The sequence below is a fragment of the Schistocerca serialis genome, chromosome 2 (assembly GCF_023864345.2).
Source record: "Schistocerca serialis cubense isolate TAMUIC-IGC-003099 chromosome 2, iqSchSeri2.2, whole genome shotgun sequence".
Lineage (NCBI taxonomy): Eukaryota > Metazoa > Arthropoda > Insecta > Orthoptera > Acrididae > Schistocerca > Schistocerca serialis.
Window position 1 is genome coordinate 1,123,736,507 of NC_064639.1, and position 23,882 is coordinate 1,123,760,388.

At 37.6% G+C, this 23,882-nt stretch overlaps 1 protein-coding gene across 3 annotated transcripts in view; it reads right to left on the minus strand.

Annotated features, from left to right (window-relative positions):
- LOC126458569 (serine protease snake-like) overlaps positions 1 to 23,882 on the minus strand; it is a 720,709-nt gene that overhangs the window by 584,116 nt on the left and 112,711 nt on the right. For all 3 annotated transcript variants that reach the window (XM_050095702.1, XM_050095701.1, XM_050095700.1), the window contains exons 5-6: positions 22,217 to 22,359; positions 4,269 to 4,381 (exon numbers count right to left, since the gene is read on the minus strand). In XM_050095702.1, coding sequence (XP_049951659.1) covers positions 4,269 to 4,381; positions 22,217 to 22,359 — 256 coding nt within the window. The remainder of the gene's footprint in view (positions 1 to 4,268; positions 4,382 to 22,216; positions 22,360 to 23,882) is intronic.

The window sequence follows — 23,882 nt, forward strand, 5'->3', positions numbered from 1 at the left end:
TCTACTCAGAGCTGGGACAGCCCAACTACATTATGACATCCTGTCCATTACTACAGGCTTCACCCTCTCCATATCCACAAGTCACTTGTACTGCAGTAGCAGTGCTACATTTTTGTACTGGTTTCAGAAGTGGTGCTGTCCTACAATTAAATGTGATGTTCACCCCTACAACTACATGCTCATCTTTTACACCAAGCAATTCAGTGGTCATGTCAGATGCCTTAGATCATGTATGAACAAACGAAAAATATTAGTAGCACGCTCTATTACCAATAGTGTGTTTAGCTTATTCCTTCCAAATTGAATGTGTTACTGAGAGCTTCAAAATCATTTTCATTTCATTTTGAGTTTGTAGTTGGGAGAAGAATGACTGTATTTGAGGTAAAAAGTGCTTATTATGTTGATATTTTACTAAAATCATTCACTTCAAAATTCTGGTGATGTCTCTGTGTAGTAATAATTTATGATTTTCACTTATTACAGTGTTGAATATTAGAGTTGACTGCAGAAATGGAACTTATTCTGTGTCATAGTTATTCATAGTGAATTTTTCCTATTTTCTTCATAAACATAACAGTAAAGTAAATTTCAAATGGTTCAAATGGATCTAAGCACTATGGGACTTAACATCTGAGGTCATCAGTCCCCTAGATTTGTTGTTGTTGTTGTTGTGGTCTTCAGTCCTGAGACTGGTTTGATGCAGCTCTCCATGCTAATCTATCTTGTGCAAGCTTCTTCATCTCCCAGTACCTACTGCAACCCATTTCCTTCTGAATCTGTTTAGTGTATTCATCTCTTGGTCTCCCAATACGATTTTTACCCTCAACGCTGCCCTCCAATACTAAATTGGTGATCCCTTGATGACTCAGAACATGTACTACCAACCGATCCCTTCTTCTAGTCAAGTTGTGCCACGAACTTCTTTCTCCCCCATCCTATTCAACACCTCCTCATTATTTATATGATCTGCCCATCTAATCTTCAGCATTCTTCTGTAGCACCACATTTCGAAAGCTTCTATTCTCTTCTTGTCCAAAATAGTAATCGTCCATGTTTCACTTCCACACATGGCTACACTCCATACAAATACTTTCAGAAACGACTTCCTCACACTTAAATCTATACTCGACGTTAACAAATTTCTCTTCTTCAGAAATGCTTTCCTTGCCGTTGCCAGTCTACAATTTATATCCTCTCTACTTCAACCATCATTGCTCATCAAATAGCAAAACTCCTTTACTACTTTAAGTGTCTCATTTCCTAATCTAATTCCCTCAGCATCACCCGACTTAATTCGACTACATTCCATTATCCTTGTTTTGCCTTTGTTGATGTTCATCTTATACCCTCCTTTCTTGTCACTGTCCATTCCGTTCAACTGCTCTTCCAAGTGCTTTGCTGTCTCTGACAGAATTACAATATCATCGGTGAACCTCAACGTTTTTATTTCTTCTCCATGAACTGTAGTACCTACTCCGAATTTTTCTTTTGTTTCCTTCACTGTTTGCTCAATATACAGATTGAATAACATCGGGGATAGGCTACAACCCTGTCTCACTACCTTCCCAACCACTGCTTCCCTTTCATGCCCCTCGACTCTTATAACTGCCATCTGATTTCTGTACAAATTGTAAATAGCCTTTCGCTTCCTGTATTATTAAACTGATTGTTCGGTAATTTTCACATCTGTCAGCACCTGCTTTCTTTGGGATTGGAATTATTATATTCGTCTTGAAGTCTGAGTGTATTTTGCCTGTCTCATACATCTTGCTCACCAGATGGTAGAGTATTGTCAGAACTGGCTCTCCCAAGGCCGTCAGTAGTTCTAATGGAATGTTGTCTACTCCCGGGGCCATGTTTTGACTCAGGTCTTTCAGTGCTCTGTCAAACTCTTCACGCAGTATCGTATCTCCCATTTCATCTTCATCTAAATCCTCTTCCATTTCCATAATATTGTCCTCAAGTACATTGCCCTTGTATAGACCCTCTATATACTCCTTCCATCAGAGATTTAGGAACCAGGTTTTAAATTGTAAGACGTTTCCAGAGGCAGATGTGGACTCCGACCACAATCTATTGGTTATGAACTGTAGATCAAAACTGAAGAAACTGCAAAAAGGTGGGAATTTAAGGAGATGGGACCTGGATAAACTGAAAGAACCAGAGGTTGTATAGCGTTTCAGGGAGAGCATAAGGGATCAATTGATAGGACTGGGGGAAAGAAATACAGTAGAAGAAGAATGGGTAGCTTTGAGGAATGAAATAGTGAAGGCAGCAGAGGATAAAGTAGGTAAAAAGACGAGGGCTAGTAGAAATCCTTGGGTAACAGAAGAAATATTGAATTTAATTGATGAAAGGAGAAAATATAAAAATGCAGTAAATGAAGCAGGCAAAAAGGAATACAAACATCTCAAAAATGAGATTGACAGGAAGTGCAAAATGGCTAAGCAGGGATGGCTAGAGGACAAATGTATGGATGCATAGGCTTGTCTCACTAGCGGTAAGATAGATACTGCCTACAGGAAAATTAAAGAGACCTTTGGAGAAAAGAGAGCCACTTGTATGAATATCAAGAGCTCAGATGGAAACCCAGTTCTAAGCAAAGAAGGGAAAGCAGAAAGGTGGAAGGAGTATATAAAGGGTCTATACAAGGGCGATGTACTTGAGGACAATATTATGGAAATGGAAGAGAATGTAGATGAAGATGAAATGGGAGATACGATACTGTGTGAAGAGTTTGACAGAGCACTGAAAGACCTGAGTCGAAACAAGGCCCCAGTATTAGACAACATTCCATTAGAATTACTGACGGCCTTGGGAGAGCCAGTCCTATCAAAACTCTACCATCTGGTGAGCAAGATGTATGAGACAACCACAATACCCTCAGACTTCAAGACGAATATAATAATTCCAATCCCAAAGAAAGCAGGTGTTGACAGATGTGAAAATTACCGAACAATCAGTTTAATAAGTCACAGCTGCAAAATACTAATGCAAATTCTTTATAGACGAATGGAAAAACTGGTAGAAGCCGACCTCAGTGAAGATTAGTTTGGATTTCGCAGAAATGTTGAAACACGTGAGGCAATACCCTACGATTTATCTTAGAAAATAGATTAAGGAAAGGCAAACCTACATTTCTGGCATTTGTAGACTTAGAGAAAGCTTTTGACAATGTTTACTGGAATACTCTCTTTCAAATTCTAAAGGTGGAGGGGTAAAATGCAGGGAGCGAGAGGCTATTTACAATTTGTACAGAAACCAGATGGCAGTTATAAGAGTCGAGGGGCATGAAAGGGAAGCAGCGGTTGGTAAGGGAGTGAGACAGGGTTGTAGCCTGTCCCCAATGTTATTCAATCTGTATATTGAGCAAGCAGTGAAGGAAACAAAAAAAAAAAAAATCGGGGTAGGTATTACAGTTCATGGAGAAGAAATAAAAACGTTGAGGTTCACCGATGATATTGTAATTCTGTCAGAGACAGCAAAGCACTTAGAAGACCCACTGAATGGAATGGACAGTGACAAGAAAGGAGGATATAAGATGAACATCAACAAAAGCAAAACGAGGATAATGGAATGTAGTCGAATTAAGTCAGATGATGATGAGGGAATTAGATTAGGAAATGAGACACTTAAAGTAGTAAAGGAGTTTTGCTATTTGGTGAGCAATGATGGTCGAAGTAGAGAGGATACAAAATGTAGACTGGAAATGGCAAGGAAAGCATTTCTGAAGAAGAGAAATTTGTTAACATTGGGTATAGATTTAAGTGTGATGAAGTCGTTTCTGAAAGTATTTGTATGTAGTGTAGCCATGTATGGAAGTGAAATATGGACAATAAATAGTTTGGACAAGAAGAGAATAGAAGCTTTCGAAATGTGGTGCTACAGAAGAATGCTGTAAATCAGATGGGTAGATCACATAACATGAGGAGGTATTGAATATAATTGGGGAGAAGAGGAGTTTGTGGCACAACTCGACAAGAAGAAGGGACCGGTTGGTGGGACATGTCCTGAGGCACGAAGGGATCACAAATTTAGCATTGGAGGGCAGCGTGGAGGGTAGAAATCGTAGAGGGAGACCAAGAGATGAATACACTAAGCAGATGCAGAAGGATGTAGGTTGCAGTAAGTGCTGGGAGATGAAGAAGCTTGCACAGGATAGAGTAGCATGGAGAGCTGCATCAAACCAGTCTCAGGACTGAAGACAACAACAACAACAACAACAACAACATCAACAACATGCAACAATTAACTACTGGCATATTTACCATGTGAGGAATCTCTCCAATATCAGCGTCCGTACCTCCAACAACGAAATGAAAAGTTAATGGATAAGGAATTTTAGCTTCCTCTTCCAAAGGCCTTTTATACTCATCACATTCTGAAAAGGAGTATGTAGAAATGTGTTATAATCTCAATGAAAATGTGATAAAAATTTAAACAATGAAAAATTCAGGATGGAATGTAAAAATGTTATGAAAAGAATAGTTGCTAATGACTATATAGCAGAGGTACTGTCAGAGACAGGCACAACAAAACGACTGTCAGAAAGTGAACTTTTAGCCACACACATGCACCTACTCATACAAATGCAACTCATGTGTGAATGAGTTGTGTTTGCATTTGTGTGTGTGTGTGTGTGTGTGTGTGTGTGTGTGTGTGTGTGTGTGTTCTATTTTTGACCAAGGCCTTGTTGGGCATCTCAACTGTGTGTTGAGAAGCAAATACCCCTTTCATAATATTGATAATAAATTTGGATGATACACAGGTTGACTAAATTGCAAGTAAGACAGCACATAAAATTAAAGTTCGATTTTGGTTTATCTTCGATTATAATGAAGTGTGCCAAAATAGAATGGTGACATCTTAAGCATGCAAGATAACAGAGCAAAGAGAGTGGCAGAGTATCAGGTGGCTAATCTTGTTGTTTAACAGAGCAGTGTGGGACTCTCCTACCTGTTGTTACAGCACTCTTACATCAACATTTTTTTTTATTTTGTCTTCTTTTGTTAAGAGCAAATGGACAATAGTCACATGAAATAGCTAATTTCTTGTTCAAGCTTTATTTAATTGAAGTTTACTATTCACTGGAGAGTTTTCAGACTACTGATGATAGTGACACATTCACTTATTGTGAGCATATTTTCTTTGGATGGTTTACTATACATGTAAATGATGTGGAGAAAAAATTTTCAAAACTTCTGCAATTCCAATCTTAAATAATGATTATTTCCAAAACTCAGTACCACAGTTTCTTAGGCCTGATTTTTCTGACTCTAAAAATTTCTATTTCTAAACTTGTTAGTTTTTTATTACTCAATATGGAAAATTGGAATTTCTTGGCATTTTTGTTGCCTCTGGGAATCCTCACATATACAGAAATCAGAAACCATCCTTGTTAAGTAGTACATATTAGAAACAAATAAACAAACAAACACACACACACACACACACACACACACACACACACACACAAATAAAATTATTCAAATGGGATGGGAATTGGCAGCTGTGTGTAAATGTACAAACAAATGACTACAATTCAGAAGTATTGAATGATTTATTAAAGTGAAAGAGCTTCACAATTTGAGCAACTCAGTAGTGCATTGGTCCACCTCTGGCCCTTATGCAAGCAGTAATTCAGCTTGTCATTGGTTGACATAGTTGTTGGATGTCCTCCTGAACGATATCGTGCCTAATTCTGTCCAAATGGTGCATTAGATCATCAAAATCTTGAGATGGTTGGAGGGCCCTATCCATAATGCTCCCAACATTCTCAGCTGGAGAGAGAAATCTGGCAACCTTGTTGACCAAGGTGGGGTTTGGCTAGCATTAAGGAAAGCAGTAGAAACTCTCACCATGTGTAGGCAGGCATGACCTCACTGGAATGTTAGCCTAAGATGGCTTGCCATGAAGGTCGACAAAACAGGTCATGGAATGTTATTGCAGTACCACTGTGCTGTAGGTGACAAAGTAGTCCTGCTATGAAAAAAAAGATGCTTCCAAAAGATGGCGGCTCATACAGAAGTTTTAGTAAGTGGTTCTGTGCAAAATGCCTATATTGCAAATATAAAGTGCATTGTATGTAGTGAAAGACTTTTAAATGGTATTAGACTATGTTCAGTGTGCCAAAAATGGATTCATTTCAACTGTATCTCACCTTTCGATGAAGAAAACATGAAATGCGCCTGTGGTGTAATTAAATGCTGTTTGCGAATGGTGTATTTATAAAAACATGGTAGTGTACACGAAGGAAACATAGTTTCTACATTAGAACAGGACTTATTGTGTGCAAAGCAATTTATAAGTAATCTGGAAACAGTAATAAATGAACTCAAACAAGAACAAAAAGTGGAAAATGAGCCCTTTATTAGGCCTACAAAAAACTGGCGTGTGAAACAAAATGAAAAACACTTCGAATTAAAAACAATTAACAAATATGATCTGCTAGATAAAAATGAAGATACAGTCAACCAGGGAAATAAGAAAAAAGATTTCACATCTCCAGGAAGTACCTGGAAGAAGCAAGAAAATATTAAACATTTGCGAAATCTTGCGCCACGTGAGAAAAATAAGAAAGGTGATGTTTACATATTTTTAACTAGCGATGGAAAAGGCTTAGCAGGTATTATGGCCACTATGCAAAATAAACTAAAAGTAACTGGTTTTACCCGTCCGGGTGCCCCTCTAAATGAAGTTCTAAAAGATTGTGAAACAACAGTGATATATGGTTCCAAATGTGTTATTATTGGAGGAGGAAACGATGTTTATAAGAACAAAAGTGTAAATGCAACTAGGGCTCCAAGAAAATCGTTAGAAAAACTTATACATTCCGATGTATACATCGTAAGCATTCCACATGGACATGATCTGATAGAAGCTTCATGTGTAAACAGAGAAATTGTCAACACAAACAGAAAATTCAGGAAGGTATGTAGCTTTTTCTCTAATGTTACATTTACTGAAGCAACAAGATCAGTGAGAGAACATTTCAGAAAGCATGGCCTGCACAGAAACAACTATGGTAAACAAATCCTGTGCAAAGAAATATTAGAAAAAATTAGCAGGACACAAGAACAAGTACGTAGAACCATACCACTGTCAATGAGTGAAGTAATAGAAGATACAATACAGTATCCAGTACCAGACTCAAAACAACCACAAGATGGAAGAACGGAAGAGGAAACTACACTCTGCCCTGAAAAGGAGTTAAAAGAAGTGTCACCACCAGCAGAAAAAGAAGCAGTGTCGACACCAGCAGAAAAAGAAGCAGTGTCAACACCAGCAGGAAAAAAGCAGTGACATCACCAGCAGGAGGAGCAGTGTCAACACTAGCAGAAGAAGCTGTGTTGTCACCTACACAAGAAGACGCTATGACAGACATCCCGCAGGCAAGATACAGGAGAGGAGAGAGAACAAGGAAGCAAAAGCATCTCAAGGACCAGGATTTTTTTGCACCAGCAGGTAAAGAGAAAGGTGCCATACAAAATCAAAAGATCAACACAAATATTAATAATATAAGAATCTTGCAGCGGAATGTACAGTATGCATCCAGTAAGTTAGAACAGACAGAAGTACTAGTAGCTGTGGAGTTACCACATATATTTATTATGTCAGAACATGGGCTGAAAGGAAATGAAATTAATGTTTACAACATACAGGAATATAAAAGAGTTGCAAATTTCTGTAGATCTGAACACAAGGGTGGAGGGATTGCAGTCTACGTACACAGTAAAATAAGGGTACTATTCCATGGTCAGTAGACAACTGTACAGAAATGCTGTTTGAAGCTGCAGCAATACAGACAACATATTATGGGGAGAAATGTGTGATAATAGGTATCTACAGATCACCAAACAGCCAGATAAATGGATTTCTAAAAGAGTTAGAAGTACTGTTGGATAAGGCTAGCAGGGAATTCTCTTATATCAAAAGCAAGATGGCGACGAGTGTAGTGATGCATAGTGAACGAGTGAATAAAAGTTACTGTTCTGTCGTAAAAAAGGAATCCTGTGTAAACTGTAAAAGTGAAATCGAAAAACTTAACGAACGCATTTCAAGTTTACAAAAAGTTGTAAATGTTTTAAGACGTGAGATTTCATATATAACTAATGAAAACTGTGAGCTGAAGAAGTTGTGCCATATTCTAAATGATAAAACAATAAAGCCACAAAACGGGAACCTGGTGAGTTATGAGAAGTGGAAAGGAAGCAATAGACAGGCATCAAAGGCAGCAAATGAAATTATAATTACAGATAAAAACAGGTACAGTGTTCTGTCGAATAGTAGTGATACCTGCAATAAGGATATGCAAAATGCTAGTGAAGTGATGCAAAACAGTGAAACAACGTTAGAGTAGATAAAAGTGTCACTAAAAGGTAATCCCTTGTCCACTAAAAGAATAACAAACTCCGTAAAATCTGTCACATTTTGCGATAAAAACAAATACGACGTTTTGCAACAAAGTGAAAATACAAATAAACAAAAACCGACGTGTGTGACAAAGAAGAAAGAATCAAAAGTCGACGTCTTTGGAGACAGTCACGCCAAAGGAATTTCTCAAGAACTGCAAGAAAATAGTAAATCAACTACAGTCACAAGCATGGTTAAACCAGGTGCTGGTTTCAAAGAAGTGACGGAAAACATCATAAAATATAACTATCACAAGCAGGACAGTGTTGTAATCTGCGCAGGAGCTAAAGACATTTACGAAAACAATGCTATGAAAATGTGTAAACAGTTCTTGAGTCTTTTGCTAGTACTGTCAAATACAATCATTTTACTGGTGAACTTTACCCACAGGCATGATTTACCTGAATGGTCATGTGTGAATAAGGAAATTCACAGAATTAATGCGAAACTTAAAAGTAGTTGTAGGCTATTCAGCAATGTGAAATTAATTGACTCAAGCACACTTGACAGAGAATGTTTTATGAAACATGGGCTTCACCTTAACAGAAATGGAAAGGCCAGGTTAGGAAACTTAATAAGGGAAGCAATTAAATGCAATTACAAAGTGACAGCCACTGAACTGGGATGGTATAAATCTCCAAAAGCAGAAACACCAGCAAAAACAGGAGCAGCACGCAAATGGACCATCCAAAAAACAGTAGCAACAGAGGAACCTACTACTGAACCAACAGCACGAAGAATCCTGTCAGCACCACCACCACATCCACTACCATTACCACCACCACCACTTCCAACCACAGAAGCACTAGCAGCAACAACAGCAGCAGCAACTGAACCAACAACAACAGTAGCAGCAGCAACAAAACCATCAACAACAGTTGCAGCAACACAACACTGCCTAAGGAGGAGTCAAGGACAAGGTACATCTACATCATTAAATAAGGATTTTTTATGGCTTCAGACAAAGAAATGGAAAAGATTGTGACAAATCAGCAAGAAAATTTGCAGATAAGTCACAACTACTATGGAAAAAACAGCACATTGCCAGGTAATGACAAAAGAGAAAATACTTGCAAAACAGTCAGGATAATGTGTCAGAATATTCAATGCCTCAGAAACAAAGTACTAGATCTAGAAGTAGCTTTAAATAATCTTGCTGATGTCTCTTGTATTTGTTTATCTGAACACTGGTGCAAGGCTAGTGAATTAAGTCTCATAAATATAAGCAAGTTTAATTTAGCAACACATTATTGCTGAAGTGTTTTTAAAAATGGTGGGGTATGCATTTACTCTAGGGTAGGACTGTAGTTCAAAGTGAAAACAGAATTGGACCATCTAAATATAGAAAAACATTTTGAATCATGTGCCATAGAGTTAAACACTGAGGAGAAGAGTGAAAAACTAGTTGTCCTTACAGTATATAGATCTCCACTGGGTGACAAAAACATATTCTTCAAAAAAATAGAAGCAGCATTAAACACTTTTTATAGTAATGAAGTGAAATTATTTTTATGTGGAGATTTTAATATTAACCTTTTAGTTGAAAGTAATGAAAAAAGACAGCTTTTGAGTATACTCAGCAGCTTCCACATGAAACCACTCTTTACAGATGCCACCAGAATAACAGAACTGTCATCTTCTCTTTTAGACAATATTTTCTCAAATATGGAGAATGGTATCACTGAGCCACTAAACGTAAACTTAGGTCTTTCGGATCACAATACACTATTAACAGACATAAATTACTCTATCCCCAAGGCAGTAAAATATAAGTGGAGATACAAAAGGCACTTCTATACAGAAAAAGTAAATACTTTCATCCAGTTGTTAGCTAATGAAACCTGGGAAGATGTCTTTGCACAAACTACAGCCGAGGAATCTTTCAATGCCTTTTCTAGTACATTCATGTCCCTATTTGGGATGTGTTTCCCAAAAAAGCTCACAAAGATCAATGTCATGCCTAGGAACTCAAGCCAGTGGATAACACCTGCTATTAGAGTATCTAGTCAAACACTAAAACATATCAGTCAACTCAAAAAGATAACAAAGATGAACACTTCACAGATTATGTTAAGACATACAAGAAAATTTACAGGAAGGTGATCAAAAAAGCCAAGACAATGCACAATGACAGTGTAATTGCTGGCTCAGCAAACAAATCAAAAGCTATATGGAATGTAGTAAAAAAAGAAATAGGCCCAAGCAAAAATGTTAGAAATCCAGATGACTTTGTTTTAAAAGATGATCAAGGTGTGCTAGTCAGAAATCATACTTTAGCAAATTACGTTAATGACTACTTCATAAATAGTCCAATCAATCTGCATAAAAATTGTCCTAAGATTAGAATAACATCAATCCCAGAAGAACAAAGTGTGAATTCATTATTGCTACCTCCCACAAACAAATTGGAAGTTAATCAAATAATAAAAACAATGAAGAATAAAATGTCCTCAGGGATTGACGAGATACCTTGCTCAGTCATGATGAGATGTGCTAGTGTCATATCAGACCCACTCTCACACATCATAAACATATCATTTTCAGAAGGTGTCTTTCCACAATGATTAAAAATTGCAAAAGTAAAACCATTGTATAAAAAGGGCAATATACATGAAGTGGGAAACTATAGACCAATAGCTTTATTATCAGTATTTTCAAAAGTAATAGAGACAGTCATGAAAAACAGAATTACAAATTACCTCGAGAAATTCAGTCTATTGTCTGTAAACCAACACGGCTTCCGCAAAGGAATGAGTTCAGAGTCAGCCATCACCCAATTCATAGAAAATATTGTAATGGGGCTAGATAAGAACAACAGTACAATAGGAATAAATTTGGACCTCTCAAAGGCATTAAATACTGTCCAACATGATATCCTGCTAGACAAATTAGAATATGTCGGTATACGAGGAGTAGCTAAAAAGTGGTTTCAGTCATATCTCCATAATAGGAAACAGGTAGTAGAAATTGCAACAACAAACAGTAAAAACCAAAGTATTGTTTACAGATCGGATATTCAGACTGTGCCAATAGGGGTACCGCAGGGGAGTGTTCTAGGACCTCTCCTATTTCTTCTTTACATAAATGATATCAAGACTCCAGTAAATAGTACTCATATAACCCTGTTTGCGGATGACACAAACATTGTAGTAACTGACATAAACCGGGTATTGCCAACATCTGCAACCAGAGGTATAGAATATTTGCCAAATTGGTTTGAAGTGAACAAATTAACCATAAATATCTCTAAAACTAATTGTATCCATTACAGGAAAGCAAAGTTACACTCTGATCTAGATCTCAGAATACAAAATAAAGAAATTGTGAGAGTTGCTACCACAAAATTCTTAGGTGTACATATAGATGAAAATTTAGACTGGAAATCTCATATCCTGTATCTCTCAAATAAGTTAAGCTCTGCTTGCTTTGTTTTACGCGTTATTAGCTTTGTATGTAGTAGGGAATGTAGCAGAGCTGTTTACTTTGCTTATATACATTCTGTTATTACCTATGGCCTCATCTTCTGGGGTCATAGTAAGAAAAATCTGAGAACCATCTTCACTCTACAAAAACGAGCTGTTAGAATAATTACCAACAGTTCAAGGCTAACTCCTTCAAAGCAATTATTTAAACAGCTGAATATTCTACCCCTACCGTGCCTCTATATACAGAAAAGCGTAATTAATATAAAACAAAATATTAACAATTTCCAATCCAACTCGGATCTACATACTTACAACACAAGAAAGTGCTATGACATTCATATAAAAAGAGTTAACAAGGCTTTGGCGCAGAAACAAACAAACATACAAGGAAGTAGATTGTATAACAAACTACCGGTAAAGATAAAAGAAATAAAAAAATTGTCTTCATTTAAAGAAGCAGTATTCAAATTTTTAATGACCAGCTGCTATTATAATGTAAAAGAATACCTGGAATAGCTCCATACTAAACAATTATATTTATGTACTCTGTGCCAATAGTAATTTTTATCTGACTGTTACTATGATCTAAATAAATAATATGTACAAAACTGCTAGAATTGTATGTGTTTATCTAAATATCAACTGTGTATTCCATGTAAAAAGTCTTTCTCATACATCAATGTAAATAATCAAAGTTGCACATGCTATTTCAATGTGGTCTGATGTTACGTAGTCTACTATGCACATCTGTATTTTGTATAGTATTGTTCACCCTATATGTGTGTATATATGTATATATACTATGTATTTTTTTGACAAAATCCATGCAATGTAAATTGTCTCTGGATGAGTAAACTACTACTACTACTACTACTACTACTATATAATTGTAGCTGGTGACCTAAATATTAACACGCTAAAAGACAACTGTTATACAAGGAGTTTTCAAGATCTGATTGAAACTTATGGACTTTATTTAGCAGTAGACAGTCCCACGAGATACTGTAAAAATACAGAAATATTAATAGATCATGTGATCACTAATGTGCAACAGAGCAGGCAGACAGTACAGGTCATAAACACAACTATTGTAGACCACTATGGGGTAGTAGTTGAATTAGTAGGCAACATAGGAAAGCCAGAAAAAATATTTAAAGAGTTTAGACAAACAAAGCAAATGAACATAGATAGGCTACAAAGGCTATTGGAAAGCGAAGACTTTAGTGAAGTATACTTAACAGAAAATGTAGATAAAGGATGGGAATCATTCTGCAAAACATTAGGCCATTACATAGATGTGGCATGTCCATTGTATGTAGAGAAATAAGTAAGAAGATAAATAAAAATTGGGTCACAGTAGAGGTAAAAAGGGAGAGGGAAGAGGTGAAAAGCATATATGAAAAGTGTCAGTTAAGGCCAACCCAAGAAAACAGGGATGCATATAGGGAAAGGAAGAAAACATACATCAAACTTATAAAAGACACTACATCAACATATTATGAAAACAAGATAGCAACTTCAACAAATATCACAGAGACCATATGGTCTCTCATAAATGAAAAGAGGAAAGGTGCAGGTGTGGAAAACACAGATAACATAACACATAAAGTAAATGGGGAGGGGGGAACTGAGGGATGCACAAAATGTCAGCAATACTTTAAACAAACACTATATATGAAAGTTGTGGACAAATTAATAACTCAAAATAATATTTCCAAAATAAACACAATAAAAATTCCATGCGAGACAAAATGTTTATTCCTGACCCCAACTAATGAATCAGAAACTGTAAAAGTAATACATAGCCTAAAAACAAAAAAACACTGAGGGACTTGATGGTATGTCCACTAAACTAATTGATTGCTGCTCACAATGGGTAGTAAAGCCATTGACCTGTCTGATAAACATATCTATAGAAAAAGGAATATTTCCAATGTGCCTGAAAAAGAGTAAAGTGATCCCTATACATAAAGGAGGCTGCAAAAAGACCCAGGAAACTACAGACCCATAACCATTACATCTGTACTCTCTAAAAAAAAAAACCATAATAAAATACAGAATATTAAATTTTATACAAACATGCAGTATTCTAAATGATGAACAACATGGATTCAGATAGGGCAAATGTACCAAAACAGCAATAGCTGAATTCCTAACACTGGTAACTAAAGCACTTGATGAACAGAAGTAAGTCTGTGATATGTTCCTGGACCTATCTAAAGCATTTGATTGTGTACGTCATGACATCCTATTAGAAAAGCTTTATCTTCATGGTATAAGGGGAAAAGCAGCAGACATCATTAAATCGTTTTTGGAAAATAGAAAGCAGTGTGTAGCAATCAAGCAAAAAGTGAAAAATAATATTACAAGTGTCTTTTCAAATTATGAAATTGTTACATATGGAGTTCTATGTCATTTTTATGATGTACTACAAGGACGCTAATAAATTGAATTGAACCATACACTAACAGGCTCACTCTGTGACAAAGCAAGCTGGGATTTTTTTACTTCCCCTCTTGTTTTGCCATCTGCCTGTTTAAATTAGTTTTTCCAATTTTAACTAATTACCATACTATTAATGTACATGAGTATAATCTGCATTTTCATAAAAGAAAAGGTTGGCCCTCAGTTTTAAAGAATATAATACCAGATCTGATTTTGTGCTTAGCTTTAGGTATGTAATTGTTTTTCTAATTTATTTTGACTATTCCTCGTTAGTATCTATTGTTGCAGAGTGAAATTAGTAATAGTTTTTTAACTTAAATTCTATTGTTGACTTATAAACAATATAAAGTCTGCAATAATTATAAACATTTGGAAGACAAAACACTAGCATTCTTAAAGGATCTACTTGGCCCAATTCGAAAACATGTTAGTAAATCCATCCCTTAATTAATCCCAAAGTAATTAACAATTTTGTCAGAAGTATTGTTTGCGTAACAATATCTGTCAATTTCATCAACTAAACAAATAATTCGGCCTAACTCACGTAGTAGAAGAAACAAGAACAAATTTTTCAATGTATTCAGTTAGTTTAATGAGTAAAGTTTTAACTGTAATTTCTATAAATTAAACTTTGAACAATGTTTAGTTTCAGTACCTATTATTGTGAGGTTATATAAGGGCCCAAATCCATGGCCAATCAGACAGGAAACCTGTGTTAACTAGAACAACAACAATGCTTCAACTTAACTGTGAAATAACTGTTACACAATTAGGCCGTGTGTTAAAACAATAAGTGTCTGCTACATGTGTACCTTTCTATTCTTCAAGAACTGTAAACTTTGTAGTTAGGTTTCTACTTCTCATAGATGTTCAATAGTAAACTATTGTAGCAGTACGTGAAGGTTTGCCTGTAAATTATTAAAGAGGCTTATGGAAAGTTAAAACAATAGTGCACTGGCCACATACAACTGTGTTTTATTGGGGGCATGGGTGGGGGTGAGGGTTGTGAACAGTGAAATTAAAGTACTGTGAAATGCAACTGTGCACATATTGACTACAATATTTACAGTATTTCTTTTTATTTTTTATTTTATTGAACTGGGGACCTAGCAGTGGTTCACAATCCCACAGGCTACAGCAGTCCACCCCCCCCCCCCCCCCCCTTCCGGGAACATCTCACACCAGACGAGTGTAACCCCAAATGTTTGCATGGTAGAGTAATTACAGTGTACGTTTAAATGGAGACAGTTTTTGCACAGCAATCGCCGACATAGTGTAACTGAGGTGGAATAAGGGGAAGCAGCCTGCATTCACCGAGGCAGATGGAAAACCACCTTAAAAACCATCCACAGACTGTCTGGCACGCCGGATCTCAACACTAATCTGCCAGGTGGATTCGTGCCAGGGACCGGCATGCCTTCCTGCCCAGAAAGCAGTGCATTAAACCCCACGGCTAACCGGGTGGGCTTATTTACAGTAGTCAGCGTTGGAATTACAAATCCCATTTTTTGACCAGTGTAGCAATGCTTATCTATTTGACAATATTATAAATTAATGATATGAATTAGTAATTCCGTTTGGTAAGTCACATCATCTTGGTTTTTTGACAATATTATAATATTGATGTCAGCAACCAATGGAAATACGTAATTATCTGCATAGTATTTTTTAGCAGATGTTTCTGATTCGAGAACCATTTGTTTAAATATGTACACTAGTTATCTGAAATATGCTTGAGTCCCCAATTTGGAGCCTCTAGGCAGCTTGAACTGCACGCCACAGGAACTTAGCAGGAGGTGTGCCAGTCTTGTGCAGCTTTGTGTTGCTGCACAATAAACCCTGTGTGCAGCAACCAAGGTTTTTTTAATTGAATTAGGGGGATAGGTATGTGGATCAATTTATTAATAATGATACTACAATGTTACATCTCCAATTAATCTAAACTCTTCTACTGTACCATGTCCTCTCATCCAAGTAAACACTCCTGCTGGCCCTGCTGTTCTCCTATTGTATGTAGACAATGTTAAAGGCATATCACTGGTATAAAATGATTTACTGAAGTCCTTATTAGCAATTTCAGATGTACAAAATGTTTTATACACTACACATCCCTCTCATTAGCCCAGCTAAGGCAACAGATTTGTATCTACCCATAGCCACAGTAATCCATCCATTGTCATGACCAAGTGATCCAGTACCATCAATAGTGAAAGACATCCTGCACGAAACAGAAACATAAAGACCTGAAAGGAGATTGGTTTGTGGAGTTCCTTTGACAGGCCAGAGCCTCCAAAATTTTTGGTTTGTGCAGTTCCTTTGACGGCCCAGAGAATCCAAATGTTTTAGTGTACATATTGCTGAAAATCTAGATGGGAAGAAGCATATTACTGAGCTTCTCATACAATTAACCAGCTACTTTTGCTCTTCATACAACTGCTAATCTTAGAAAAATACTTATCAATCTCCTGACATATCTTGCTTATATCCACTCAACAACATCTTATGGAATAATTTTCTGTGGCTGGTTACCACTAAGCAAGAAAGCATTGACTGCACAAAACTGAGTGGTGAGAACAATATGTGGTGTTCACCAATACTTGTCACACAGGTACCTCTTCAAGCACATATTTATTCTATCTGTGGTGTTATGGTACATATATTTGCTAATCAAATTTGTAATAAATAATCCATTACAATTTGAGAAAAAGAAGTGGTGTCCTTTCCTACATAACTAGAGGGAAAAATTACCTTTATTACCCATTGTTAAAACTGTCAGTGACTCAGAGTGGAGTCCAGTAGGCAGCAACAAAAATTTTTGATCATTTTCCCAGTATTCATTTTCCCAATACCATAAAATGTCTGATAGGTAGAAGTGAAGCAAGTTTCAAATCTAATTTAAAATCATTTCTCTTGGACAACACCTTCTATCCTATTGAATATCTGCTTAAAAACTGGTAACCAGGAAAGAAGTAGTGTAGTTGCATGAATAGGATTAAAAATAATGATTTGTTCATTATTGGTAACAGTAAGCATGTAAACAAATCCTGTAAATAGACTTATTCCGCATCATTTAAATAAAAGGATCATTCAGATTATGTATGGAACATATAACTAACTAACAATATTTTAAGTGATAAACAGTGTAAAGACACTTTTTCGTCTTACAAAATGGAAAAAAAATTACAGTTCATCATGTAAATAGTGCAGTAAATATATTACAAAAGGCATAAACTGGGCAAAGTGCAACATTTCGCTTCATGAAAGTGAACAAAAATTAATTTCAATGATCACACACACACACACACACACACACACACACACACACACACACACACACACACACACACACACACACCACAAACACCATTCATGCGCAAATGACCACCAGCACCAACAGATAGTGTCAGGATGTTGTGGTGGGGGGAAAAGGGAGCAATAGAGGCAAGGAGTGGGAAACGACAGGCAGATTCATTGGCAGTGGGTGGCAAATAAACAGGATTGGATATAAGAATCAAGAGGAGATGATAGGACAGAAGGGATGGAAACTGTTGTGTGGAGAGTCTGAGGACTGTCTGTTACTGTAGGTTGAGGCCGGGATAATCACAGGAGTGAAGAATGTATAGTAATGATAACTCCCATCAGCGCAGTCTAGAATAGCTGGTGGCAGAGGGAAGGATACAGATGACTCAGATAGTGAAGCAGACATTGAAATCAAGTGTGTTATGTACAGCTGCATGTTGTGCACAAGACAGAATACTTTGCTCTTGGCCATGGATTGGATGTGGCTGTGCGTCCTTGTGAACAACTGGTTGGTAGTCACACCAATATAAAACACGTTCAGTGACTGCAGCAGTGCAGGTAAATGACATGGCTGCTTTCACAGGTGACCCAGCCATTGATGGGGTAGGATATAGCTCAGGCAGGCTGGAATAAGAAATGATGGGTGGGTGGATTGGGCAGGTTTTGCACATGGGTCTTCCACACGGATGTAATCCTTGTAGAAAGGGGTTGGGATTGGGAGTGGTGTAAGATGGACTAGGGTGTTGTGGAGGTTGGGTGGGTGACAGAATGCCACTTAATGAGGGATGACAAGTATCTCAGGTAGGATGTCCCTCATTTCATGGCATGATGATAAGTAATCAAAGCCCTGGCAAAGGATTTGGTTTAGTTGTTCCAGTCCAGGATGGTGGTGCTGGGAGATGAAGGGGAAACTCTTTCATTGCTGGTAATTGGGCATTTGGGGGGAGGGGGGAGTGGCATGGGAAATTTGATAGCAGATGAGGCTTGGGGATAGTGTCTATCTGTTGAGGCCTTGGTGGAACTCTCAGAGTACTGAGCAAGGGAATTTTTGTCACCGCATGTCCCCAGCTGGCCAAGCTGGATGACGGGGAATTTTGGCTGTAAAAGGGATGACAGCTATCAAAATGCAGATACTGTTGGCAGTTGGGTTTAATGTGGGCAGAGGTGCAATGAACCCATTACAGAGGAGGAAGTCAACATCTAGGAAAGCAACATGCTGGGTTCAAGATGACCACTTGAAGTGGTTGGAAAGGAATGTATTGAGGTTTCGACAGAAAGAAGATAGGATGTCTTGGCCATGAGTCCAGAGCATAAGGATATCATCAATGAATCTGAATCAGACTAGAAGTTTGGTGTTTTGGGAGGCTTGTAAGGACTCCCCTAGACGGCCCATAAAAAGATTGGCATAGAAGGGTGCCATGCATGTGCCCATGGCTGTACCATGGATTTGTTTATATATCTTCCCCTCAATGGAGTAGTAGTTGTGGGTTAGGGTAAACTTAGTAAGGTGAATGAGGAATGAGATAGTGGGTCTGGTATCTGAAGGACCTTGGGAAAGGTATTGTTCAGTAGCTGTAAGACCATGGGCATGAGGGATGTCTGTGTATAGCAAGGTGGCATCAACAGTGACGAGTAAGGATCCATGGGATGAAGAGGTGAGGGAATTGTGGAGAGTTGGAGAATGAAGTGTTTGGTGTATTAGTCTTTTTGACGTATTTTTTGCATGTTTTACATATTCATGTGTAATTCTACATATCTGTGCATACTGTTTCATGTCTGTGTGTATTTTTGCTTATCTGTGTGTATTTTTTCTTGCTCCATCTCTCTGCAGCAGCTGAGGAAAATAACCATTTCCCTGGCTAAAACCTAGTCTCACATCCTGTTTCTCAAATGTTGCCTAAATCATCAAATCCCCCCAAATGGCTTAACCATAAAGATTCCTGTCTCTCAATCCTACACCTCCCTTCACAATGACCTACACCTTTTCAAATTCTGCCAATCCCAGATCCTTACAAACCTGGTACTGTAAAAACACATCTCTGTAGCACTGGCATCCCATAACCACCTCTGTTCCCTCCAGAATATACTAATGCTCTGCAACCCCTATTCCATACATCACACACCGAGTGATGTGGCACAGTGGTTAGACACTGGACTCGCATTCGGAAGGACGATGGTTCAATCCCACGTCCAGCCATCCTGATTTAGGTTTTCTGTGATTTCCCTAAATTGCTCCAGGCAAATGCCGGGATGGTTCCTTTCAAAGGGCACGGCCGACTTCCTTCCCCATCCTTCCCTAATCCGATGAGACCGATGACCTTGTTGTCTGGTCTCCTTCCCCAAAAACAACCAACAACCAACATACATCACAGCTTTGAAATTGAGTCACTTGCTTTCTATTACCTGGAGGAGCATTCCAGACACCACCTACATAATTTATGCAACCTGCTAACATGCTACTGCTGCTTTGGGGCACCACTTTCCAACCCCCATTGTACCCACAGTGTTCCTATTCATCCATCCCTCACAGCAGCTAAACCTTTCCTAGCTGACATTTCCAACTTGCCACCCCTCCAACTTCCTTCAAACTCTCCACCAAATCCAGGGAGAAAACATACCTGTAACACTGTTGTTAACCTTTCCACCACAGGCCCTCAGCTCCAGAGAAGTTTCAGTCCTATCTAAATGGCTCACCTTTAGTCCTACATCGAAATTTAACCATGCTGGGCTTGTCAGAGATCTGCTCTTCTCCACCCAATCCCTGCAGTGGAGGCCCTTCTTTGCCACCAGGTCCTCCAAGCAAAACCGCCATAATTCCAACAATGAATTCTGCCTCTTTCATTTCATACCACCATCCAACTGTGATTTTTCCACTCTCTTTTCTAACCACTTGCTGTTCGCCCTCCAGGAATTACTTAACTCCAACTTAGACACACCATCCATTCCCAAGTCCCTTCCTCAGAACACCAACCTTTTTGCAGCAGAAAGTACAATTACACACAACCTTAAAACAAATCCTGACCAAATCATCCTACTTGCATACAAAGCTTCCACCACAGTTGTTATGAATCATAGTGACAACCTGGCAGAAGACTTCCATCAATTATCTGACTCATACCAACCACTACCTTCACTGTCTCTCCACCACCCCAACCATTTACTTCCTGGATCTCTACTTGTCACTGATGATGCCACCTCCCTCTACACCAAAATCCCTCATGCCCACAGTCTTACTGCTGTTTAACACTATCATTCTCAACGTCCTTCAGACTCCAAACCCACTAGCTCATTTAACATATACCTAACTAACTTTATCCTAACCCGAAATGACATCTCATTTGAAGGTAATGTATATAAACAAATCTGCAGCATGGCCATGGGCACCCGCATGGCACCCTCCTACGCCATCCTTTTTATAGGTCATCCAGAGGAGACCTCCCTAGCCTTCCAGAACACAAAGACCTTCATGTGGTTCAGGTTCATTGATGATATCTTCACAATCTGGATTCAGGACCAAGACACCCTATCTTCGTTCCTTCACAACCACAACACCCTCTCTCCAATCTCCTTCACATGGTCCTCCTCAACCCAACATGCCACTTTACTAGATGTTGACCTCGTCCTCTCTGATGGCTCTGTCCACACCTCTGCCCACATTAAACCCAACAACTTCAAACAGTACCTGCATTCTAACAGCTTGTGATGAAGCAAATTGGGGTATTTTTACTTCCCCTCTTGTTTTTCCATCTGCCTCATTAAAATTCATTTACTTATGTCTGACTAATTACCGATAACATATGTGAGTATAATGTGCATTTTCATAAAAGAGGAAGGTAGGCCCTGAGTTTTAAAGAATATAATACCAGATCTAATTTAGTGCTTAGTTTTATGTATGTCATTGATTTTGTAATTTATTTTGACTATGCCTAGTTAGCATCTCTTGCTGTAGGATAAAATCAGTAAATGTTTTGTAACTTAAATTCTATTGTTGACTTGTAAACAAATATAAATTATATAATAATTATAAACTTTTGGAGGAGTAACTAATGGTATTCTTAAAGGGTCTATTTGGCTCTATTCAAAAACATGTTAGCAAAGCCAGCTCTTAATTAATTCCAAAGTAATTACCAGTTTTCTCAGAAGTATTGTTTGTGTAACTGTATCTGCTAATTTCATCACTTAAGCAAATAATTGTGGCAAACTCTTGTAGTAGAAGAAACTGTTACAACGATGCAAGTTTTTGAAGTATTCAGTTAATTTAATGAGTTAAGTTTTAATTGTAATTTCTTAAATTAAACATCAAACAATGTGTAGTTTCAGTGCCTACTATTGTGAGGATATATAAGGGCCCAATTTTTGGTCCCGAGACAGTCAGTCCGTGGCCAAGTTTCAGACAAGAAACCTGTGTTGGTTAGATCAACAACTATGCTTCAACTTAACCATGAAATAAGTGTTACACCAATAGACCATGTGTTAAAACAATGATTTCAAATGCATACAATGCACATTCTTTCACAGACTGATAGATAGATAGACAGATAGATAGAGAGATAGATAGATCAGTCAGCCAGTATGTCCATCAGTCAATCGCAACATCTGATAATTCAAAAACCTTAAGAAAAACTGGAACTTACTCTCTTCACTAACACGCTTCCTAATTTGCTGACTTGAAGTGTTACCAGATTGTGTAGTGGGAGACTGGAACTTTGAGACAAGGCTGCTGTTTGGTGAAGTGGTTGTTGAGTCAGGTATTACATTTGGTTGTGTGTCAGGCTTCCTGTAGGAATAAATAATTCCAATTAAGCTATGAAAATAGGACACAGGAGTAACATCTGTTGAAAAAGTCTATATCTTATAATATTGAGAAATATGTAAATTTCATAATTTTGTGACCTCTCAGCACATCAATTGTATGTGCCTTATATTTAGATGCTAGCCTAAGATGAACAGTCCTTTAGAAAAATTAGTATGATGTTTCCATTTAACACCACATTTGAAAACAGACAAATAATTTTGTATGGATTATTGCTGAGGGATGCTTCAATAACAAATAAAACTAACTGAGACCTATTTAGAGCAAAGTATATAATCTGTAACTCAATGTCTGGGCTACAGGTTTTATTTGTCACATCAGTTATCTTCCCTGAAGTATTGTGTGTGTTCTGTTTTAAAGATTCCATTCAAATGTTCACTATGTTGCACTGTAACCAGATTGCTTATCAGTTATGTATTGTGTTCTTCAATTTTAATGGCAGTATCAGAGAAGACATCCACTCACTACACAGCATATTATTTATCTTGTCTGAAGTGATTTAGGTAAACACAGAAAATGTAAATCATATGAGTAATTGTCTTTCCTCATTCCATTGTTTGTATTCTATCACTGATTTCCAAGTACTGTGTTACTTTACTTGATTTCAAATATTTCTATGCATTATATGCATTATTGTTACGGGAACTGCACTATTCATTCACTCATTCATTCCTTCATTATGATCTGACAATCAAATAATCAAAGAGACTGTACCAGGATTTGGCACAAACAAAGGTATAAACAAATGTAGTGAAGCAGCCATTAGGAACTGAATTACTGACTGCTATCAACCATTTATGTTTACCTGAGCTAAATTTAACACAGTAAAACTAACAAGAAACTTTGACTCTGAAAAGGGTTGCAGCTTCCTTATTTGCACTACATAAATGATGCTGATCTCTTTCTAGCTTGTTACAAAGAAGACCATATTGCTGTTCCTCACAGAACAACAGTTCTATTTGTACACTTATTATTATTCTCACTACATGTTTTGGAGAACTGTATCTTGGTCATCAGATCTTGTGGCACTACGCCACCATATTTTATGTTAATTGTGATTTTTGTTTTATTCCTGTAGCGTATTTTGTCAATATTTTCCTTAGTTCCCTGCAATGAAGCTGAAGCGTAGCCATATTTACGTATGCAAATGTTCTCTTGGTACCAGCACCTCCATCAAATGTGGTTGAAAATTTGTTATGTGGAGCCAATATACTACAAATAATGTGGCCCAAAAAGGATTTGCAGTTCAAACACTTTGCTTGCACTTCAGTTGCTGAATGAACTACTGTTTATGGCCAGATCATGTGTCACCTACTATAATTTATGCACCGATGAACAGCTTGCCACGTACTACACTCCTATAATGTGACTGAGTGCAATAACCTAGTACTTAAGTGATTAAACACAATTATTAACATGCAGCAAGTAAATTAATAACACAGTTACCAAGTAGAGATCACAAATCACTGTCCTTGCCATCTAACAGT